At 30.6% G+C, this 20,765-nt stretch overlaps 2 protein-coding genes across 3 annotated transcripts; one reads left to right on the top strand and one right to left on the bottom strand.

Moving 5' to 3' along the window:
- Nucleotides 1–1,110: 1,110 nt before the first annotated feature.
- LOC106774483 (protein RAE1) lies at nt 1,111–8,689 on the bottom strand. The gene is made up of 11 exons (XM_014661491.2): nt 8,487–8,689; nt 8,311–8,397; nt 8,146–8,223; nt 7,234–7,427; nt 6,681–6,822; nt 5,145–5,225; nt 4,682–4,810; nt 3,346–3,423; nt 3,166–3,237; nt 1,686–1,766; nt 1,111–1,550 (listed from the first exon to the last, which is right to left on the bottom strand). Exons 1-11 carry the CDS (start codon nt 8,535–8,537, stop codon nt 1,500–1,502), a joined length of 1,044 nt encoding a protein of 347 aa, XP_014516977.1. The 5' UTR covers nt 8,538–8,689; the 3' UTR covers nt 1,111–1,499.
- A 6,946-nt stretch (nt 8,690–15,635) lies between these two features.
- Nucleotides 15,636–19,595, top strand: LOC106775574 (aminotransferase ALD1, chloroplastic). Of its 2 annotated transcripts, none has more exons than XM_014662720.2 (10): nt 15,636–15,730; nt 15,852–15,889; nt 15,976–16,043; nt 16,783–16,899; nt 17,204–17,266; nt 17,441–17,545; nt 17,641–17,691; nt 17,864–18,184; nt 18,582–18,788; nt 18,952–19,595. In XM_014662720.2, exons 1-10 carry the CDS (start codon nt 15,684–15,686, stop codon nt 19,255–19,257), a joined length of 1,323 nt encoding a protein of 440 aa, XP_014518206.2. In that variant the 5' UTR covers nt 15,636–15,683; the 3' UTR covers nt 19,258–19,595. The 2 variants fall into 2 exon arrangements, with proteins under 2 accessions (XP_014518206.2, XP_022642667.1); XM_022786946.1 differs by having other exon boundaries at nt 15,700–15,730; nt 15,873–15,889.
- Nucleotides 19,596–20,765: the final 1,170 nt, after the last annotated feature.

Raw genomic sequence — 20,765 nt, 5'->3', positions numbered from 1 at the left:
TCCTATTTTAAAAAGCTTATTTCATACGTTCTGAATTTTTTTTTAAAATCTCATTCCAAAAATCTTATGTCAAAAATACCAGAAAGCTAATTCTGTAAACTTTCAAGCATATATTATCCAGAGGTTTTTTACGGAAGATAAAATCATCATTTTGAAAAACATGGGAGGGTGCACAAAGAAATTGATGTGTACATGATATAAAAGCCCTGACTTCAATATTAAAAACTTGAACCATTCTGCACCTCCCCTTTTATTCCGCACCTCCAAAAAACCAAATATATCCATTTTACCCCTCAGTAGCCTTATATTAAAAGATCCTAAATCAAATTCATTCTCCCTTCCGTTTTTATAAAAGAAGATAGAGATCTTACTTCAATAAAAAAAATTATGATGACGACGACTCATAATTAGTATTTTATGTATTTTATTTAAATTAGTATATTAAGAATTAATAAATAGAATTTAAGTGGCAAAACACTCAAGAAAACGACTTGGATTGAATGTAAAGAAAAAGGAGAAGAAGATGACACCTATGTGAGAACGGTGTCGGAGACAATGTGACAGACATTTGCTTACCACCACAGGAAAATGGTGTTACAGATTTAAGTGTTTCGAAAGATATTTCCAGATAGAAAAAAATCTTTAGAAACATTCATTCCAGAATCTGAAAAAACAATTTCATAACAAGTGTTCAAAAAGACATACCAAATCTAAAAATATCATCCAAAACATTGTTTCATATATATAATTTCAGAATCTAAAAATACTTTCCCTGAACATCCAATCTCAAAAATATTAAAAATAAAAGTGTACATATTTTTATATTTTTAACGAGAATAGTTTGGAAAATAAAATTTTTATGAGGGTGCGGGAAGAAAATCAGGAAAATGCAGGAAGAAGCCCCCTAAGAACAATAAGGATGACTCAATTCTTTTGACCTCATTTCAATAATTTTTTTATATTACCAGTCAAACAACACTCGACATTTCTATGAGCTTGATAACAACTCAAGACATAAACTCTTGTTAAAATCTTCTGGAAATGTTAAGTCAGTTCCGATATACATGAATCCAAAGAATGATTCTCGATATGAAATGTCGCAAATAAAGATGCAGAAAGGATAGTGTTCATACTCCTTAGTTTAATCGTTGTAATCTAAATCCTCCATTTCACAATTTGAAAGCTACAATCGACATTTAACCTCGAGGGCTAAAGGTCATATGGTACAACCTTCCAATGTCTTACAGCGCCATGAAAGAACCAACTTTCTGTGCTTCACTGTAGAAGTCAAAACACCCTTGATATTAAAACAGGTAAAGTACAAACCACACATTATATACATGTTTTTACCATTACTTAGTCGATAATTTCTTCCAAGTTTTGACCAGCCCATTCAACTTCTATACTTTGATTTCAACCAATACCTTGGCTCTCCATTATATACTAGTATTAGCCAACTATTTACATACATATTACAATATCCCAGAGCAGGATCTTCTCTATTTTCTGCCAGTAGCACCAATGCGTGGTTTGCCCTTGACTTCAGATTCCTGCATTTCATATTAATATAATATGCGCATCATCCACAGATGATTAAAGGATATATATATATATATATATATATATATATATATATATATATATATATATATATATTTTAAGAAAGGGATAGCCAAACCAAATACCTGAGGCAAGTGCAGGAAAATGTAGGTCTTTGCTGTTGTAGGATTAGAATTTTCAGCCCCTTTACTCCAGTCATAGCACACCTACACGAAAGATGTCAATGTATTAAATCCACATGTTTGAACCATAAAATCATAGAAATACTTCCATTTAGGTAAAAGATAAGACCAGCTAGAATACCTAGATTTTGAAATCAGAATCCTTCTATCAGCAAATTACGAATCATATCAAGAATTTAATTGCTGGATAGAAAGTAGAGCAATGCAACAAAATTTACATAATAAAAATAATATCACAGAATTGAACAAACCTAACAAATTTTCTATGCATCTGTATGACACAGTATAGCCATAGTCATCTTTAGAAAATGGAGGGCATAAAGATGGATTGTCGAGAATATTCAATTATCTAAATTTTAGTCATAAACATGATTCAATATGGAACATCATGACATTTTGTGCAATCCATGTAGCTAACCCCACCTAGAGAAAAGGGTTAGCTGTTGTTATATAATCCATGGTACAGTGCCAAGTACGATAATCGTAAGTCTCAACATACTTGTCACTGTTACATACATAGATAGCCATGGGTTAAAAGTGAAGAGAACAAGTCTTTATGTGAATATTCTGATTCACTTTTTTTCACACTTATCAATCAAAAAATACAATTGTGAACTTATAGCCCGAAATTTGGCTTTCAAATTCCAAGCCTTTAAGTCTACTAATTATTACAAATCAAAGCACAATAATAATCACTAACTCCAGACCTTTCCACTTTAAAACTGCTAACACATTAACTCATTCAATAACATTAACTCTCATTTAAGTTTATTAAACCAAAACCCAATGATGCTGGTCAATCCATGTGGTCGAATGCATCACCAAACTAGATCAGTAACTATTAGGCCTGATTTTTGTTGTTGATGACTTTAGATACCTATAATAGAAGATTGCCATTGTGTATCATGATCTCTTATCTTCTCACTATCTATCACAGAAGATTATCGTCATGGATCATAATCCCTCATGTTCTCCCTAATTAGCTTTTATCAAATATAGCAAGCAAGTAAAATGACGTTTAGTCCACACCATCCCCAATCCTTAAAAAACAAAAGCGTATTTGATAAAGATAAACCTCTAGATTGCATTGTTTGAACCATGCTTCTCGAAAGCAAAGTCCATCGTCAAAATTAAGACATCCGCTGGCAAATTCTTTATCCACATCACTGTTTATTTTGCTCTTTAGTATCTGTCCTAAAATTTACAAACTATATTGCATTTTAACATCCTCTCACACATAATGGTGTGCTGAAGTCAAGGGTGTTTTTTAAGGTATTCTCACAACAAAATGAAACAAGGAAAAAAGGTTATGCAGCAAAAGAAAGAAACCCAATCATCACTAGTATGTGTGCATAACTCCAAACAGGTGCAAAACGAATTTAACAAAGACGAAAATTTATGCATAGTAGTAAGGTGGGCATACTGAGTAAGCAAATATTGAACCGTCACTATTGAAGGTGCTGCAAGGAATAGGTTGGTTGCATCTCAACATGGCCTGAAATAAGCTAAATTTGCATTAGATAAGAAAGTATTGGGCAGAAAATATCACTACAATAAGTGTCCGTCTGGAGCTGAATGGAGCTGTTGGTAAAGATGAAGTAACCTTGAGCCTTTGTTTACTATCCTTATCCCAAAAATTGAAAGCACCATCCGAACCAGCAGTTGCAAATGTGTGGTGTACCTAAGTAGAAAAATAATGTAAGAAATGATGATAGACTAAAGTGGATAAACTTTGTCAGTGATTTCTGATTTCCATTGGGGATAGAAGCAAGCAGAAATCGCGATTATATCCGAACAAACACCCAATAAACATTTGTACGTATGCTATATAATTTTAGGGAGACCAACAAAATGTAAACAGCACTCAACAAAACAGTACACTGGCGAAAAATCTTGGTGGAATAAATTTTTGATTTTGGTTGATTTTCAAGCTAGTCAAGTTTGGTGGTGAGACTTGGCTAGGTCGGTGCATGGGGCCAAGATTTGGGAAATTTTCAAAGTGTTGGTTTTTGAGGTTTCATGGTTGAAATGCAGTCTTTATATGACCAAGTATATGTGAAATTCCATAACTAAAGGGCATAGGATATTGCAGATGCTTATTGATTGTTTACACAAAAATGAACTGGATAAAAGATGACAATACACCATAACCATGGGGCTAAGCATTTGTCAAACTCAAACATTTCAATGTCAACACACTAACACTTGAAATCATTAATAATTAAAATAAATTAGGAGTGTTTTTATTCAATTACAACATGTCTGCATCTAAATTCCATAAATAAACAATGGGACGCTTCACTTGAGATATTTGTAATCAAAGAAGTCAGTATTAAAACCAAAAACAAAAAAAAAAAAACAAAATGTGTTAAAATTGAAAATATAGAATTTTGACAGGTACTGTTAATGTGTTTCATTTCATGAGAGCTCATATATTGAAAATAACATTTTCAATGAATTCAGAAATCTCATGTGTTTTTTTTTTCATCATTTCGAAACAAAAATAGATTTCCTTAAATCAGCATAGCAATAACTATTTAATAAACTCGGATCTACTAAGCAATATATTTACACATGTAGCTCAATACTTCAAATTGGTTAAAGAAAAGGAGAAAGTAACAATGTGTGTTAAATACTATTACTAAATACATAATTGTAATATTTAAAGAGACCATTCAAAGTAGTAAGGTTGCAAGAGTAACCGAGCACAAACTTTAAGATGGAGAGAATGTTTCTTTTAGCTGCTTCATTCTTAATGATAAAGAATGATAATAACATTACTAAAACAAACAATAAGCAAATCACAACCAGGAATATTTTAACACCAATCATTCGTTGTAAAAAGTGCAATGACCTAATTGAAATTCAAAGATAGCAGTCCAACAAATTAATACTAGTTAAATCATTATAGTAAGGCACAGGTGGAACATAAATCTTACAGGATGGAAGTTTAAAGAGTTGACCGAGTATATTTCATTCCCCTCTCTGTGGCATTTAAAAGTGAAGTTTTTACCCTGCTGACTGTCATCCAAATGATGCACCCCAACTCTTCCTTCTATTGATCCAACCTGAAGCAAGTATGTCAGTTTCAACATCCCAAAATTAATCAAACTAGACATGCAACTTATAAATTGATAATTAGACTGAAATGAGAATGGGGGAAAAGATATTTTGTGTATTTTGGATAAGTTATGAAAACAAACATAAGTTGGTGTAAAAAAATTAAGGAAAAGGACCAGAAAGTGGAGAGTACTTCCCCTTCTGCTAGAGTATTCTATCAGATTTATGACTCGATGTAAAAATAGATAAATACAAGCAACCAAAAAATTGGTTACAGAAGAATAAGATTACTCAAATGCAAAAAGGAATAAATATCTAAACCAAGTGGAGAATGATGCATACCAAGAAACCTTGTTGATCAGGGAATGCTGAAAGGCACCTTGTTTGATACTTTAAGGGTGAAACAATTCTCTTAAACTCAACCTGTAGCAAATGAACAATGGTCAAAGGTAGGGGACACTAGCAAAAACAGAAATGAAAGCTAAAAAAAAAAAGAATAATCCACAGGATGAATAGTTTGAATAAATACATCATATATCAACACATTGATCTAACCGAAACATATAAAATGCTCACAAGCAAATGGTCAACAAACTAGAATTCAATTAGGCAATCAGTACAGATATCTGTGGAAATAGTACGATGTTGCCAAGCCCATCAGGTGACTGAAGCACAACTAACGTCCATTCATTTTACATCTACACACATTCCAGTACACATTGAAAGCAATCTATGGATCTTGAATAGTTGAGCTGAATAGACGTTTAACAGTGTTGAACATCAAATCAAACGCATTATATATATAGTTAATTGATTGTCCTACAATGAAGCACACAGCAGAAGAGAGAAAATAATTGCATATTTGGAGCCAAATTGTGGCTATTCGTTTGTTAGAATGTTAGAAATGTGAAAAGTACTTATGCCCTTGCGAAAACCACCCTCAAAAGTTAGCTATTAAGGGAGCCAACACTCAAATAGTCCACGAGCATCCCATACTACACCAGTCAGAACCCCTTGTTGGTAGCCATTTACAAAACACTCACAACTAGGCTTTGATACTAGTGGATAAATACCCAAACACTTGGGGATTCCCCCCTCAAGCTATTTATTAAGCTGGAAAAACTACACCGAGCATCCCATCGCATGCTACTCAATTAGGGACTTAGGCACCACAAATTACCCAAGTTCCTTCCAAAATGCTTGATGTTGGGTTGGAAGTACTTAAGACTAAACTTCTGTTCATGGTCCTAACAGGCGAGGAAGTACTTGAGACTAAAGTTCAGCTAAGTAAAAGATAAGTGAGGATTGCCTGATGCCTGGGCAAAAGTATGTTGGGCTACAAATTATTAAATGTGTGACTCGAATGACTGAAGCCCCAGTAAAACTACTCGAGACTAATCTTCTGCAAATAGGTTGTCCTACTTTTGCCCAGTATGATTTCAAATGAGATGTCTAAATAAACCGTGAACCAAATAATTTTTTCTGGATATTATGTTAGTGGCTTGAGGATGCCTATCGTACTTAGAAGGAAAACTCATTCCTTCCTTTTTACTATTTGAAACCTCTGGCTCCAAACAATCATTCGGAGTACCTGAGCGAATATACATTGAATTTCTGGCCCAGAAATTGGGATGTTTCTTCTCTTTCTAGTAGATGATTTGTTATTCTTATCTAACTCCTAGTTTCTGCTCCTCACCCTTAATAAATTTAATATCTTTATTGTCTAATTAAGCAATAAAAAGAAACAACCCCTTTTTATCGTGAAATCTTGAGATAAAATGGTCGTGATATAATAAGTGAATACACAACTGAAAGGTAACACTAATAATGCATAATGCCATCAAGTTGAGATTCGCTAAATTAGACTGAAAGTATTACCTGGGGATTTTGCAAGTTGTAAACTACAAGATTTCTATCAGCAGTGCCAACAACCATCAGAGGATGTCTCACTGTCATAGCATAGCAGCGCTCTGGGAGTTGCTGTGTGTGCACAGGATTTGACTGCCTTGTATCCCAGTATCTGAAAGCAGCCAAAAGAGTCATGTGCAAGGAGAGGACAGAAGAATCAAATCAAGCAAAATTGCAAGCTTCATAACATACTTAATCAGAAAGATGCGATAGATATCAGCAGTACTACAAAATACTAAAATATAATATGCAATAGCGTGCTATATAAAGATAATACACATCACCTGATGTGTGTGACAAAAACCAGCCCGAAGAGCTGATTGGGTATAAACAAGGAAGAAGAGATTTCATTGTAAAAGACAAAACACTGATATCCCTAAATTATAAATTCAAAAAAAATACGATGCTCTAAAATATTCTAGATTTAACGTTGACATTATGAGATGATTTTCATACACTCTAATTACTAAAGTTATAATATAAAAACAAATTGCTGTAAAGGTAGCAAATGCTAGTGCAATACTTCAAAGTCCTGTCCCAGCTTCCTGTGGCTAAGAGATTCATTTCAGGAATCCAAGCAACTTCTTTGATGGGTGCGTCATGCATGGCAATAGTCATTGGTTGGCCTCCGGATAATAGAGGCCACATCTTCACTTGCTTATCACATCCACCAGAGAATACAGTTGTGCCATCATCTTTCCATGTAGAGCACAAAACCTTTGCAAGGAAATAAAATGATGAATTTATGACTTCATAGACTAGTAAACTACTGCTGTTTAAGGAAAAGGCAGAGAAGAAAGATCGTGAAAACCTATTGTCTAAAGATTCAATTGTCAAGAACTATTAATATATGCTTAAATATGTTCTTAATTCCTAAACAATAAATTTTCTACTTGTGGTTCCTCGTCTAAGGAAATGTGCCAAGAAATCTTGAGACTCAAAAACATGCATAACATACATATGAATATTGTACGACTAATGCAACCCGTCACACCTTAGGGCACTGAAGGGCTTCTATCGATTCCTTCACTAGTGCCCATAGAGGGATTGTTTGCAAGAACCTCCCAGACAATTCCAAATGCTATGATGCAAGTCCAACAAGGCTTCTATCGATTCCTTAACTAGTGTCCATAGAGGACTGTTTGCAAGAACCATACCTTACCATGAAAAATAAGCAACCATACAAGGCCTCGCCATTCATCAATATACTTCATTTTAGACTTCATTTTAAGCAGGCAGGCATCATTGTGAAACCCCTATATCCTAAAATACCTTAATTATTATACCCATGATACTCCGAGTCCTACCAAATTAACCTCACACATGTACCAGAATAGTAATTCATAAAAATAAATACATACATGCAGACACACGCATAAATAGTAAGGAGTCATGAATGAAAGATAAGGTGATAACTAAAACTAAAAGAGCTTACTGGATGATCGTGCGTTATAGAAGCCTTGGGGACAGTGGCGACATTTACTCCATTCTTTGCTACCTCCCAGCAACGAACCTGCAAAAGGTTGCTAATAAGCCTCTCCAAGTGAGATGTTTCACAATGAAGCTTAAAAAGACAGGGAAATGAGTGAGAAAGAAAGACCTGATTGTCCCAAGAAGTGGCTACGAGGAAGTTGGCTTTGGGACTGAAACTGAGACTGGAGACAGAATCAGTGGGAGGCTGATTCACCTGCAAAATTCACCAAGAAACCATGAAAACTCGCACACTGCACAACATAACAACCTGTTTCTCCTAAATGGGAGTGGAATTTCATGTACCTCGAAGGACTTGTTCGGGTTCGGATTAGTGTTCGATAGGAAATTGGACATTTGCAAATTTTCTCGCTGGATTTTCTCTCAGAAAAGTTTGCAGAGTGATAGAAAGAGAGACAGCGTTCGTAGTTTGGACTTTGGAGGGAGTTGATTTGGGCCTTGGGTTGGGTGAGGAGAGAAAAACGTGAAAGAATGGGTTTTGTGTAGGTAAGGGCAGGTGTAGGAGTTAAATACTACGACCTAGCGTTATTACAACGCTTGTTTTTGGGCTCTAACTAACTACCGTTAATCTGTTTATTATGGGCCTAATTGCTTTTTTGATCATTAAATGTTCTTTTAAAAAAATTTATTGGGTTAAGTTTGTTAGTGTACAATATAAAGGATTTTATAAAATTTGTAAAAAATATCAATCTATTTTTCTTAATTTATAAAATTTGTGAATTTATTAATTTGGTGTATTTAGATAACAAATGAACACTCCCTCTCAATATTCTAAACCATTGTGATTTTGATAAAGATAATTAAACTGACCGCATACCATACTATACTTGTCTTCATACTTGTCTCAATTTGTTCAATTTTAAATTATTAAAATATTTTTTATTTATAGATAATCTAATCACTTCTATTTTATCTATAAACTTAGATACAAGACACAAATTTATTATTTATACTCCTTTAATAATTATTTTATATTTATGTTATTAATATTTGATATTTTTATTTAATATTTATATAATCATGTTTCAAGTATAGGGTTAAGTAACTCCATATAATACATCTTTAGTATCTTTCTAAGCCACTCCTATACTTAAATAAATTAGTGATTAATTTGGACAAAGTCTTAAATTCACAAGTTTTTGAGATAGGTTTAAAATTAGCATAATCCTAATCAAGGTCAAATCTCAATCCATTACATACTAATTAATATTTACTCTTAACCTTGATTTGCAATGTTTCTTAAGAGATGTTTTGCTGTTGAAATTGTTCGTTTGACCCTTAACCATGCTCTTTCGGACGGACAACCATTATCTTGTGTTGTCCAAATTCATGAGTTCAAACATAAGTAATCAGTCACCTATTCTCAGTGATTCTTTCCGCTTAGTTTTAGTTACACGGTCGTGACCTTACAGTACAAATCATAATTTATTTTTTTATATTTGACATTAGTTAAAAGAAAATGTATATTCTTTTAAAATTAAATACTTGATAATATATTATGTTATTTCATATATTTATTTTAAAAAATATATTTAATTAATATTTTGAACACTAAATAACAAGTACCATGTATGGGTACAAATATATCTATTTCTTGAATAAGTATTAGAATGGGAATAAATTTTTACTGTTAGAATGTACCTTTTTTCTGTAACCATCCTTATATGATGTTATGAACTTACATCCACATGTATCTAGAGATTATTTTAAAAATTAAAATTACAAGTATTTTTAATTAAAAATAGTGTCAATAAATCATATAAAATTATTACAAACTTCAAAATTCTTTCTCTAAATATTTAAGTTGCATATAGTTAAAAGAAAATAACCGGTTAAATTAGAAAAATTATACACCAAGTAATTAATACAGTAATTTCTTGAGATTACCTTTTATGCATAGAAAGTTTCTTTTCCAAAATGACTTAAATTTTAAATTCATTTTACAAAGTTTTTTTTTTTTTTTTGCAATAATTTGATTTGTAATAAAATATCTTTCTTTATAGAAGAGGCGATCAACATATATCGTATAAAAATATTGAGCCTTTTACTATTTGTGAATTATTTAATTTATTTTTTGTCTTGCTTCTGTTAACAAATAGTTTCTTCTCTATACTAATATTCTGACTTTCGAACATGAAGATATTTTGTATAAATATTTAAATAAATTATTCTATCGTTTTAGCGTCCAATGACCGAGTCTTTATGAGAATACATTGTTTTTTATTCCACTTCATCGTAATGGCTATATTCTCAAGAACAAGAAGTATGACTTGCCTTTATTTTATTTTTTGATGATAAACTTTTAGGAATTGGTATTTTTCGATTTTTTAATTAATCAAATACTATATTAATCTTATCGATTGGTGACTTTGTTGATCGATTTAACAAGTGGTTAATTACTACGAGAAAATAACAAATTATAGTAATGTAAAACATCACACTCTAGCTAGTCATAAATTTCCTGAAATTTAAAAATACATTTTGCTAAGGAATTGCTTGTATAGGTCAAACTTGTTAAAGTGCTGTATTTCATGACTTATTACTGGTAAATTTAATAGAGATGTTATAATAACATTTGACAAATATGAAAATTTATTACGTGAGATGTTATTTTTAAACTATATACGACTGTGTGGGAAATTTTGTTTCTAATTGGGCATCGTTAACCTTTCTTTTTCAAATATAAGTTATATTTTTCTCTCTCTCTCTCTCTCTCTCTATATATATATATATATATATATATATATATATATATATATATATATATATATATATATATATATATTCATGTTGGTATAATTAATAGACATGCATGTTCATATAATTTTTTATTTGTGAACAAAAAAACAAAAATATTTCCGTAGTTGACTATAATTTTAAACTTTTAGATAATTATAATTGCTTGTCATGTTTTGTTTAAAAGTCAAATATTTCATGTAGAAAAATTATAAATTAATAGTACAACAAATAAATAAATTACGTGTTTCTTTAAAATTAGAATCTCTCACCAATTTATTTTCTCATATGTTATTTTTTTTATCACAACTTTTACTTCATCAATGATCCTAGCAAGCTTAGTATATCCTTTATGGACAATCAAATAGGTTTGGGATGATTTTTTATATACAAATGATAAAAATAAATAAATAAATAAATAAAACTCTTTTCTTAAAAAATAAAAATAAAAAGAGAGAGAGTAAAAAGTAGCCCTAATAAGTGGAGAACGTCTGTTTTTGTTTTATTTTGTTTTATTTTGTTTTCCTTTTCTCTTGACAAGATGTTAAATTGACTACTGCAATGCAATTTTTTGTTTCTACGTAGGAATTAAGAAGTCTGTCGTTTTTTTTTGTGAATTATTGTAATGGCTTTCTTCGTTTACTTGTTTCCGTTCCAAATATTAGAGAATCTTGAAAATGCATGCATATGTTCGTTCAAAAGATTAGTTTGGTTCTATCTGGACATGCTTTTTCCACTGCAATCGATCAACTCAGTTCACATTCTACCAAAACTAATAAACAAATAGACAACAACGTTAATAATTTACTTGCATATAATTAGTTTTCAGTTGACCCAAACATGTTTATGCGATGAACAGAAACTACAAGTACGAAAATTCTGGATTCTTTCTCTGATTTTGACTTCCAATAGTACATCCTTATTTATTTAATTATTTAATGTATTTTATGCTGACCAACAACCAAGGTAGGAGATTTTAATTGAAGTTCATGAATATCAATTAGCTCAATCATGGAATTAAGGGATTTTAATTGAAGTAACAACATCTTGTTCACACGTGGTTCTTTCAATTGTTTTTCCATGTAGTTTCTAGTGCACACTTTTTTTCCATTAATCCCTTAATATGCATTGTATTGTATTACAAAGTCAAAAGTGGGTTAATATTTTCCACTGGGACATGTTTGGAATACGTGTAGGTATTGTCAAGCATTTCTTAAATGCTTGTTCATTTGTCTTTGTTCTCCATTTTCGTAATTATGATTAGTCTTTTTCAAGCCAAACCTAAACTCCACACATGGCGTCCTATATATAGTATGACTATTCCTTTGAAACAAAGGCATAGGTAAAGAGATATTCACTTTTCAAAGGACGAATGGCAATTTTCAAATTTTAGTAATCCTTGACAATTGTTTAATTTAGGTTATTTTTATTTTTTATTGATATTTTTATTATTATTTTTTAAACAATTAGGATTTTTTTAATAAATTGAAAAATAAAAATATTTAATTCTTGTTTATGAAAATATTGTGTAGTTAAGAGAAAATTATTAAAAATGTAAGAATATTTTAATAAACTCAATTATCAACTCATTAGATTACTTCAACTACAAAAATAAAATAATTGAGTTGTCAACAAATTTAGTTACTTTAATTATCAAAACATATAAAATTGAGACTCAGTCTAATTGGAGAAAACTTGTTTAAATCCTGAGGCTTACACTAAATTAGAAGAATAAACCATTTTAACATAAGAAATTGATTTTAACATAGATATGACCCAATATATAAGAGTAACTAATCCGGTTATTTATAAGATTTGACGCAATGCATATTCAGTTTTTGTGATTTTTATTATTTAATATATTTATTTTTCATTACTTTTGTGTTTTATTATTGATCTTAACAATATGAATTGATTTATTGCGTTGTAGGTATTTGATTATTGGACATGATGTTGCAATCTAGACTAAAATTAAACAACTTATTGATTGAACATCTAAAAATAGGATTCATCATTGATCATTCTTAACATCTGAATTTAATGCTTAATGTGAACCTTTAATAAGAGAAAAATATAAGAGATTAGATTTCTTATTAAAAAGTCTAGTTTTGTCTTTAAGACATTAGAACTTGTTAAATAATGATATGTCTATTATAGTAGAAATTGGAAGTATATTATTTAGTACTTTTCATATTAATTTGATGTATGGAATCTAAAGAAGTTTTTATCATACAATAATTTCATAAATTTTATTGCTTTTTCAATTTTAGATTTATTTCATATACATCAATAATTGTTACACTCATAATCTTAACTAGTAAATAAACATAATTTATTTTTAACAATGCAAATTTCTATAAAAAAAATAATATTTAAATTTATTCACTTTATTACTTATATGATGTACTTACCAATTTTATAACAAGTTTTTGAGGTTGTGTCACATTTTTAATCTAGTAAAATCGACAAAATATATATACTATTTTTTAAGTCAGAAAAAATGAAATAGTTCAATAAAATAGACGAAGAACTCAAATAACTCAATAAAAAATTTAGATAGTTTGGTAAGTTTATCAAAAATATATCTCTAAATTTATTTATCTACAAAATAGCTTAAAATATCTCATTTGCTATGTAAGTGGATGAATTGTTATTGATGATCTGTGTACTCATGTTATAGAATGTAGATATTATTTTTTTCTTAATTTTTTGTTTTGTATATAATTTTTTGTTGGTTATCGTATATATGAGTGATACCCCCGTCGGTAAGTTGTCTTCTTTTATCCATTTAGTGTTTGTTTATTGTTCAAATCCAATAATTGAAAAGAAAAAGAAAAGCGAGAAGATATTATATCACCTATCATATCATATAATTCATTGATCAAATTTTATTTCACTTATTATAGATTTTTATGACAATGGATTTATATTTAATTATACGATAGTTTTTAAATATTTTTTTAGCTTATTTCAATAAATTACTCATATTAACATTTCAAAATAATCAATTGAGATGAAACTTATATTTTATCACTTCGTTCCTTGAAATAATAATAAAATTTAATGTCCGGACATTATTCATGATTATTATTTTTAGACTATTAAGATATTATTATATATTTTTTTAAATTATTTAATGTTACATTTATTTATTATTTATTTTTTAATTATTCACTTGTTAACTATGTTAATAAAATATGTTTTTACCGGGAAATGATAATTATTTTAAATTTCAATAAAGAATTTTTTTTACCAAATGTAACTTGAAAATTAATTTACAAAAAAATAGATTACAGAAAATTAAAAAACATTATAATAAAAATGTAATTATATAATATTAAGATTTTATTTAATAGTCAATCATATCCTTATTTTTCGTTTATAAATTTAAACTAATTTTATCAAACATTTTTAATTTCATTTTTTTAGCTTCAAATTTATTTTTAACTTTAAGTTTTCAGCTTTCCCCTTTTAGTTAGGTTTAATAAAAGTAACCTTATTTCCATTTATGTTTATAAGATTTCAACTAAATTAGCTTGCACGTTTTCTATATATCACTGTCACTTGTGTTAAATCTTATGGCTAGTGATCACTTGTAATAACTTTAAACTTAATAATTGCTCTTTTTCACGCTTTATAAATACTCCAAAATTTAATTATTTTTGAACTACGCCTACAAAGTTAAATATGTTATTATATAAATAGTGAAAAAAAAACAAGAAATCAGTCATGAAAAAGAGTACAATATAGTTAATGTTGGGATTGAGGTCTGTCTTCTTTTTTAAAATGTCTACGAACTCTTAGTTCAGGCTGTAAGATGGTCACCACCGTTAGGTTTACCTGAATGTTACTTGTAAGAAGTAATGTGACCCTAAATCTGAACAATTATGCAATAAATGTCTCAATTACTTGAATATTAAACCTGTATTTATAAATTTTTGTAATAGACTTCTAATTAAGATTGATCCAATTACGAACTCTTAGTTCAGGCTGCAAGATGGTCACCACCGTTAAGTTTACCTGAATGTTACCTGTAAGAAGTAATGTGACCCTAAATCTGAACAATTATGAATAAATGTCTCAATTACTTGAATATTAAACTTGTATTTATAAATTTTTGTAATAGACTTTTAGGATTGATCCAATTACGCCTATTTATTTAGGTTTAATCTAATTAATTTTAATGACTGTCTTTGTTTGTGATCTATTGTTGATTGAACATTTTGTGATTGAATGATTGACCACTCGCCGGACAGTCATATAATATAATTAAATATCATATCAAAGGTTATTTCGGCTTTTATTTGACATATATATGGTCTAACTTATCTATTTTATTAAGATGGTCTCTAATTTCAATGGTATGTTTAAATTAAATTATATTTTATGTAATATATTTTTAGATTATTAAAAGTTACACAAAATTAATATTTGTAGTTAATTAAATAAACTTTTGTTTTAAGCGCTATATTACAATTAACTACTTCATCGATGTTTATAAATAAATTGACTAAACAGTCCAAAACATAAAAATATATAATCAAAACATAAAAATATAAAGTTAAGTATGTGGAAAATGAAATTGACAAAGGGAAAATGACATGTGTCTGCTCGAGAAATTGTAGAGGTACATTCTTCAGTAGCAGCATAGTTTGCTATTGTGCATATAAATATGTGCCAATTGTTGAAATCAGTGATACAAGTGTTACTATTAATCTCCAATAAAGCAGAACTGCTCTGAGAGGAATGTTTTTCAGTGCTTATGTTTTTCAGCCTAAGATGGCAACTGCAAGGTAAAAATAATAATCTGAACATCTTCAATTATGTTATGCTGTGTTTCCTCTATTGCATTTCAACATTATCTGGGCACTGTACAGTATTGCCTGATGAATTCAAATTATAATTAATCCATAGGTTCTCATGCACATTCAACAGTCAAAACGTGAGAATCGGTATGCTTACAGTTCTTGTTCTTTGGTTCAACTTTTCATTTTAGTTTATGGATTTTTCATCTTTCTGACTGTGATCATGTGTGCAGGACACTGCACCAAGGTACCCAGAAATGTAAACATGGAGAAACTGCAACATGGTTATTTATTTCCAGAGGTGCATGCTTTTCCACAATTTCTCTCTTCTCATGATTCTGTGATCACTTTAATTAATTAATTAATTAATCTGGCTTATACACCTATTTACTGCTTTCAAATTTCAGTTCAACAGTGCTGTTGATTTCTATTTTAGCCATTTATGTAAGATATCTGAGAACTTTTGTCTCTTTTTTTTTGCAATTATGTTCCTTGGCTAATGACTTTACTGAGAATATGTTTGGATTGGTTGGAATGGTAAGAGACCATCAAAGATACTATTTCTATATTTTTTATTGACATCGATGTTTCTTCCACCTCAAGACTAATGTGAAATGAGAATTTTATTTGATCATAAAATATACTAATAATTGAGAGAAAATTTATTTTGTAATGTCTATTTTTTATTAATCCAAACATAATTTGACTTTCCTTGAACATCCCGTGTATATAAATTTCTATTATTTTCGTATTACAAATTTTCGGCATTTTATTTCATTGTTTCATATTGATGTGACAAGATGCTACCCAGCAGGCAAATTAGTTTTGTATTGGAAAAACCTTATTTATATCCTATTTTTGGATGTATGGACAGAAACGAAAGAGAGACACAGAAAAATAATAATAATAATAATAATAATACAAGAAAGAAAAGTTAGATGTGACAAAAGAATTAAAATAAAATATTAAAAAGTATTTTCAGTCTCTTTGGACATTCAGTTTTTGATATGAGATGTGATAGAATTTTATGATATGATCAGATTGAAAGACAAGAGATGATGCACTTGAAGAGGCATCCACATGCAAATGTAATAGACCTTGGAGTTGGTGATACGACACAACCCTTACCAACAACTGTAACAGCTAGTATGATTGATGTAAGTTATGAAGCTTCTTTTTCTGAGTTAGCAGAAGATGATGCATGCATGTATATAAACTCTATGAAATGAAAGTGTGCTATACATGAATTAACATGAATTATTGTCTCTTGAACGTTTAATTTATACAGTACAAGTAGATTGGTTATTTACAAAATGCGTCAACCAGTATTTGTCAGCAAAATTCAACCATTCATGTGCATTTCTATGAATTTGTTTTAACTCTCTTGAATTGAGATAGCTAGTTGAAAACGGGAAGCATTGGTTTAGAAGAGAAATTCATACACTCATATGGTGTTTGCAGTTTGTGCATGGCCTTTCAACAGCATCAGGCTATAAAGGATATGGACCAGAGCAAGGTGAAAAGGTATATCTTATCTTGTTTGAGAAATTCGTACATTTTTTTTTCATTCCTAGGTATTTCACCATGAAATTCTCATATCAAACAGAAAATATGAGAATTGTCATCCTATTTGGAAGTGTTTCTGTATTTGAAGTATATATCATAAAACTTATACATCCTGCCAAAATGACATTGCAGGCCCTGAGGAAGGCAATTTCTGTTGCCTTTTACAAAGATATGGGGATTAAACCTTCTGAGGTTTTTGTTTCAGATGGTGCACAGTGTGATATTACTCGTCTTCAGGTCATGTCTCATCCTCATTGTGTATTAGATTCCTTTGCTAATTCTCACATTAATTAGTATAAAGTGCTGAATTTGATTTATCTCAATGTGTCTAGTTACTTATGGGTTCCAATCTGAAGATTGCTGTACAGGATCCATCCTTTCCGGTATAGTCATTCATCTTCTTCAGTTTGTATAAGTTCTCTGGAATAAACTTTTACAACACTAAACACACAAGGGCCTAAACTTTTATTTTTGGTTACATTGGAACTCTATGAAATCTTCTTACTTATTCTTATCTTATAATGTGCAACTTGTTTGCATGTTGTCTTAAGACAGGCCTACATAGATTCGAGTGTCATAATTGGTCAGGCTGGCAAGTTTGTAGATAATGCTGGGAAGTATAAAAACATAGAATACATGACATGTGGACCTCAAACTAATTTCTTTCCTGATCTGCCAAGCTTTTCAAGGACAGAACTTATTTTCTTCAATTCTCCAAACAATCCCACTGGTCATGCAGCAACAAGGAAGCAATTAGAACAGCTTGTGGATTTTGCCAGACTGAATGGATCAATCATTATCTTTGACTCTGCTTATGCAGCATATATCACAGATGATAGTCCTAAATCAATCTATGAAATTCCTGGAGCCAGAGAGGTATGCCACTGGTTCCTTTCTGTTTTATGTTGCTCTCACTAGCATCTTGTACACCCTTTTTGTTATTCTGTACACATGATTGGTGCATCTTTCAATCTCCTTTTATTTCTTAATTTCCACTTACAATTTTAGCCCCTACATTCTGAACAGTTTTCCAATTGTTCTAAACGAAAGTTTGTGACCTGTTACCAGAATTCCCCTATTTTGAACCAGCTTTTTTATTTTTAGCTTTGTCAATAATCATTTGTGGCTTCTTATGAAGGGAAACTAAGCTAGTACATTTTTTTTTCCCAGTGACATGCAACATTATTTTTGCATGACACTTTTTATTTTGTTTCTAGCTTTGTACTATTTTCTGTAATGGAAGCTTAACCTCTTTTTTCCTTGTTATGTTCAGGTCGCAATTGAAGTGTCATCATTCTCGAAATTTGCTGGCTTCACAGGTGTCCGCCTTGGTTGGACAGTGGTCCCTGAGGAACTCTTGTACTCAAACGGCTTCCCTGTTATGCATGATTTCAACCGTATAATGTGCACATGTTTCAATGGAGCATCCAGCATAGCTCAAGCTGGGGGACTAGCATGCCTTTCCCCAGAAGGTTTAAGGGTAAATTCTAATTCCTAAGAACATGTATAGCTAGTCAAAATTCTTGCTATTACTATGTTTCCTTTAAACTCTAGTTCCTAGATTTAGTTCAAATTGTTTCTTCTTGGCTACTACCATCTGTATGGAACTGTTCTGACATTGGTGTGATTGTGGAAAATTTCAGGCCATACAGTCCCTTGTCGACTACTACATGGAGAATGCAAGAATGCTGGTTGATGCTTTGACTTCTCTTGGTCTGACAGTTTATGGTGGTAAAAATGCACCCTATGTTTGGGTTCATTTCCCTGGCTCAAAATCTTGGAACGTTTTTGCTGAAATCCTTGAGAAGACTCACGTAATTACTGTCCCGGGTAGTGGTTTTGGACCAGGGGGTGAAGGGTATATAAGAATTAGTGCTTTCGGTTTGAGACATTCCATCATTGAAGCCTCACAGAGACTCAAATATCTTATCTATCAGAAGCAAAACTAACACTATCTTCTGTCAGTTTTATGAATATATATGCATAAAATAAAGCAAAGTGTCAAATCTGCGCATTCATTGCTTCAAGTTATAAGAGCATTCCCCTAAGAACTAAACCTGTCACATAAGACATCTTTGTAGTGCAATAAATAACAGAATCTCGTTCTCCACTTTGATGATACTCTTCCAATCAAAACTCAACAGGACCAATGTTTAACAAATGAGAAAAAGCCTGCTAATGTTGTTTAAGGATTATGTTCTCTCTTTCTTTTCCTATATTAGTAATTACTGAAAAAATGACCTTTCTCATAGTGCATGTTGCGTTACTGAACAAAAATCCAGACTATCAAAGTGTGAAGTGTTAGATTGCATAACATACTAAAATTTACATGATGCCTTGACAAATCTTAAACATATTATCCTAACTATCAAAGCTGTGAAGTGTTAGATTGCAACATACTAAAATTTGAAATATCACCTTCACAATCATATACCTCGATCTTAGCAACTTGAAGGATCAACTGAATATAGGCTACCATTGATTGTAACATGCAAATTTGTTCCAGCACGTCTTGTGGGCCAAGCTTCACCCAAAAAATCTCAGCCTTTTGCAAAAAGCACGGTTGGTAATTGATTAAACTAAGAAGAAATCACTAAATTTGTCCTTCCATTAGCATTCTGTTATCAAGTCCTTCACAGCTTACTGGTTTTCTCTATCTTTTATTTTCCAGCTTTTGTATCTTTTCTTAAAAAGCTAATAGAAATCTTAATTGTTTGAGTTTTTCTTTCGTGCTTACTGTGCTTTTCTTCAACCTTTCACTTTTTATCATGCATAATTTTATTTTTTACATGGTATTCTGCTTATTTGAGGGATTTTGTTGTTGCTTCGCTACACTCTCTTCTCTTCTTTCTTTTGGTCTGTGTTCTTTATTGTTATTACGTAGACAACTCTGATTCTTGACCCTTGGAGTCCGTACTATATGAATTTTAACGATATCCTGATTCATGATCATTTGAATGGTTTTAAGGATCATTCTTGTTATTGTCTATCAATTTTCAATATTTTAAACAAATCAATCCAATAAATGTTAAACTTCCTCGTGATAATTAGGTAATAACCACCGTGTATGGAATTGTTTATTTTACATGATAGTCTTCTTTTCGCTCATGTTCTATACATTCATTCTTTTAATTTTAATTTGATATCTAGTTCTAAATTGAAAATCTTGATTTCTTGTAAATTAATTTTTTGTCACATCGAACGACACTCTTCAAATATAAATGGTGTGACTGAGCTTCAAAGAGGTTATATACAATGAATCTAATCAGTAAAACTATTTTTCTATATTTGAAAAATTCTTATTTTCTTAATAATATTGTAAAAAATAAATCTAGTACTTGGCATTATGGACTAGGTTTCTTATATTGATTGTAACGAAACTTTTTAACCTTGTAAAATATGTTATCTTGCTAAAGAGAAAGCTTAAAGTTCCCTTGAAAGTATAAGTACATTCAAT

This window comes from Vigna radiata, chromosome 10 (genome assembly GCF_000741045.1).
Source record: "Vigna radiata var. radiata cultivar VC1973A chromosome 10, Vradiata_ver6, whole genome shotgun sequence".
Taxonomy (NCBI): domain Eukaryota; kingdom Viridiplantae; phylum Streptophyta; class Magnoliopsida; order Fabales; family Fabaceae; genus Vigna; species Vigna radiata.
Note: the sequence above shows the minus strand (reverse complement) of the source record. Positions and strands in the feature narration are given on the sequence as shown.

What these genes read in the sequence shown, in the direction of transcription:
- LOC106774483 (XM_014661491.2), bottom strand. Translation starts at nt 8,537, where the DNA reads ATGTCCAATTTCCTATCGAACACTAATCCGAACCCGAACAAGTCCTTC. An exon ending in ACCCGAACAAGTCCTTCGAG is followed by an intron (nt 8,398 to 8,486) that starts GTACATGAAATT and finishes TGAATTTTGCAG; the next exon opens with GTGAATCAGCCTCCCACTGA. An exon ending in ACTCTTTAAACTTCCATCCT is followed by an intron (nt 3,424 to 4,681) that starts GTAAGATTTATG and finishes TTTTCTACTTAG; the next exon opens with GTACACCACACATTTGCAAC.
- LOC106775574 (XM_014662720.2), top strand. Translation starts at nt 15,684, where the DNA reads ATGTTTTTCAGTGCTTATGTTTTTCAGCCTAAGATGGCAACTGCAAG. An exon ending in GACCAGAGCAAGGTGAAAAG is followed by an intron (nt 17,267 to 17,440) that starts GTATATCTTATC and finishes ATGACATTGCAG; the next exon opens with GCCCTGAGGAAGGCAATTTC. An exon ending in TACAGGATCCATCCTTTCCG is followed by an intron (nt 17,692 to 17,863) that starts GTATAGTCATTC and finishes GTCTTAAGACAG; the next exon opens with GCCTACATAGATTCGAGTGT.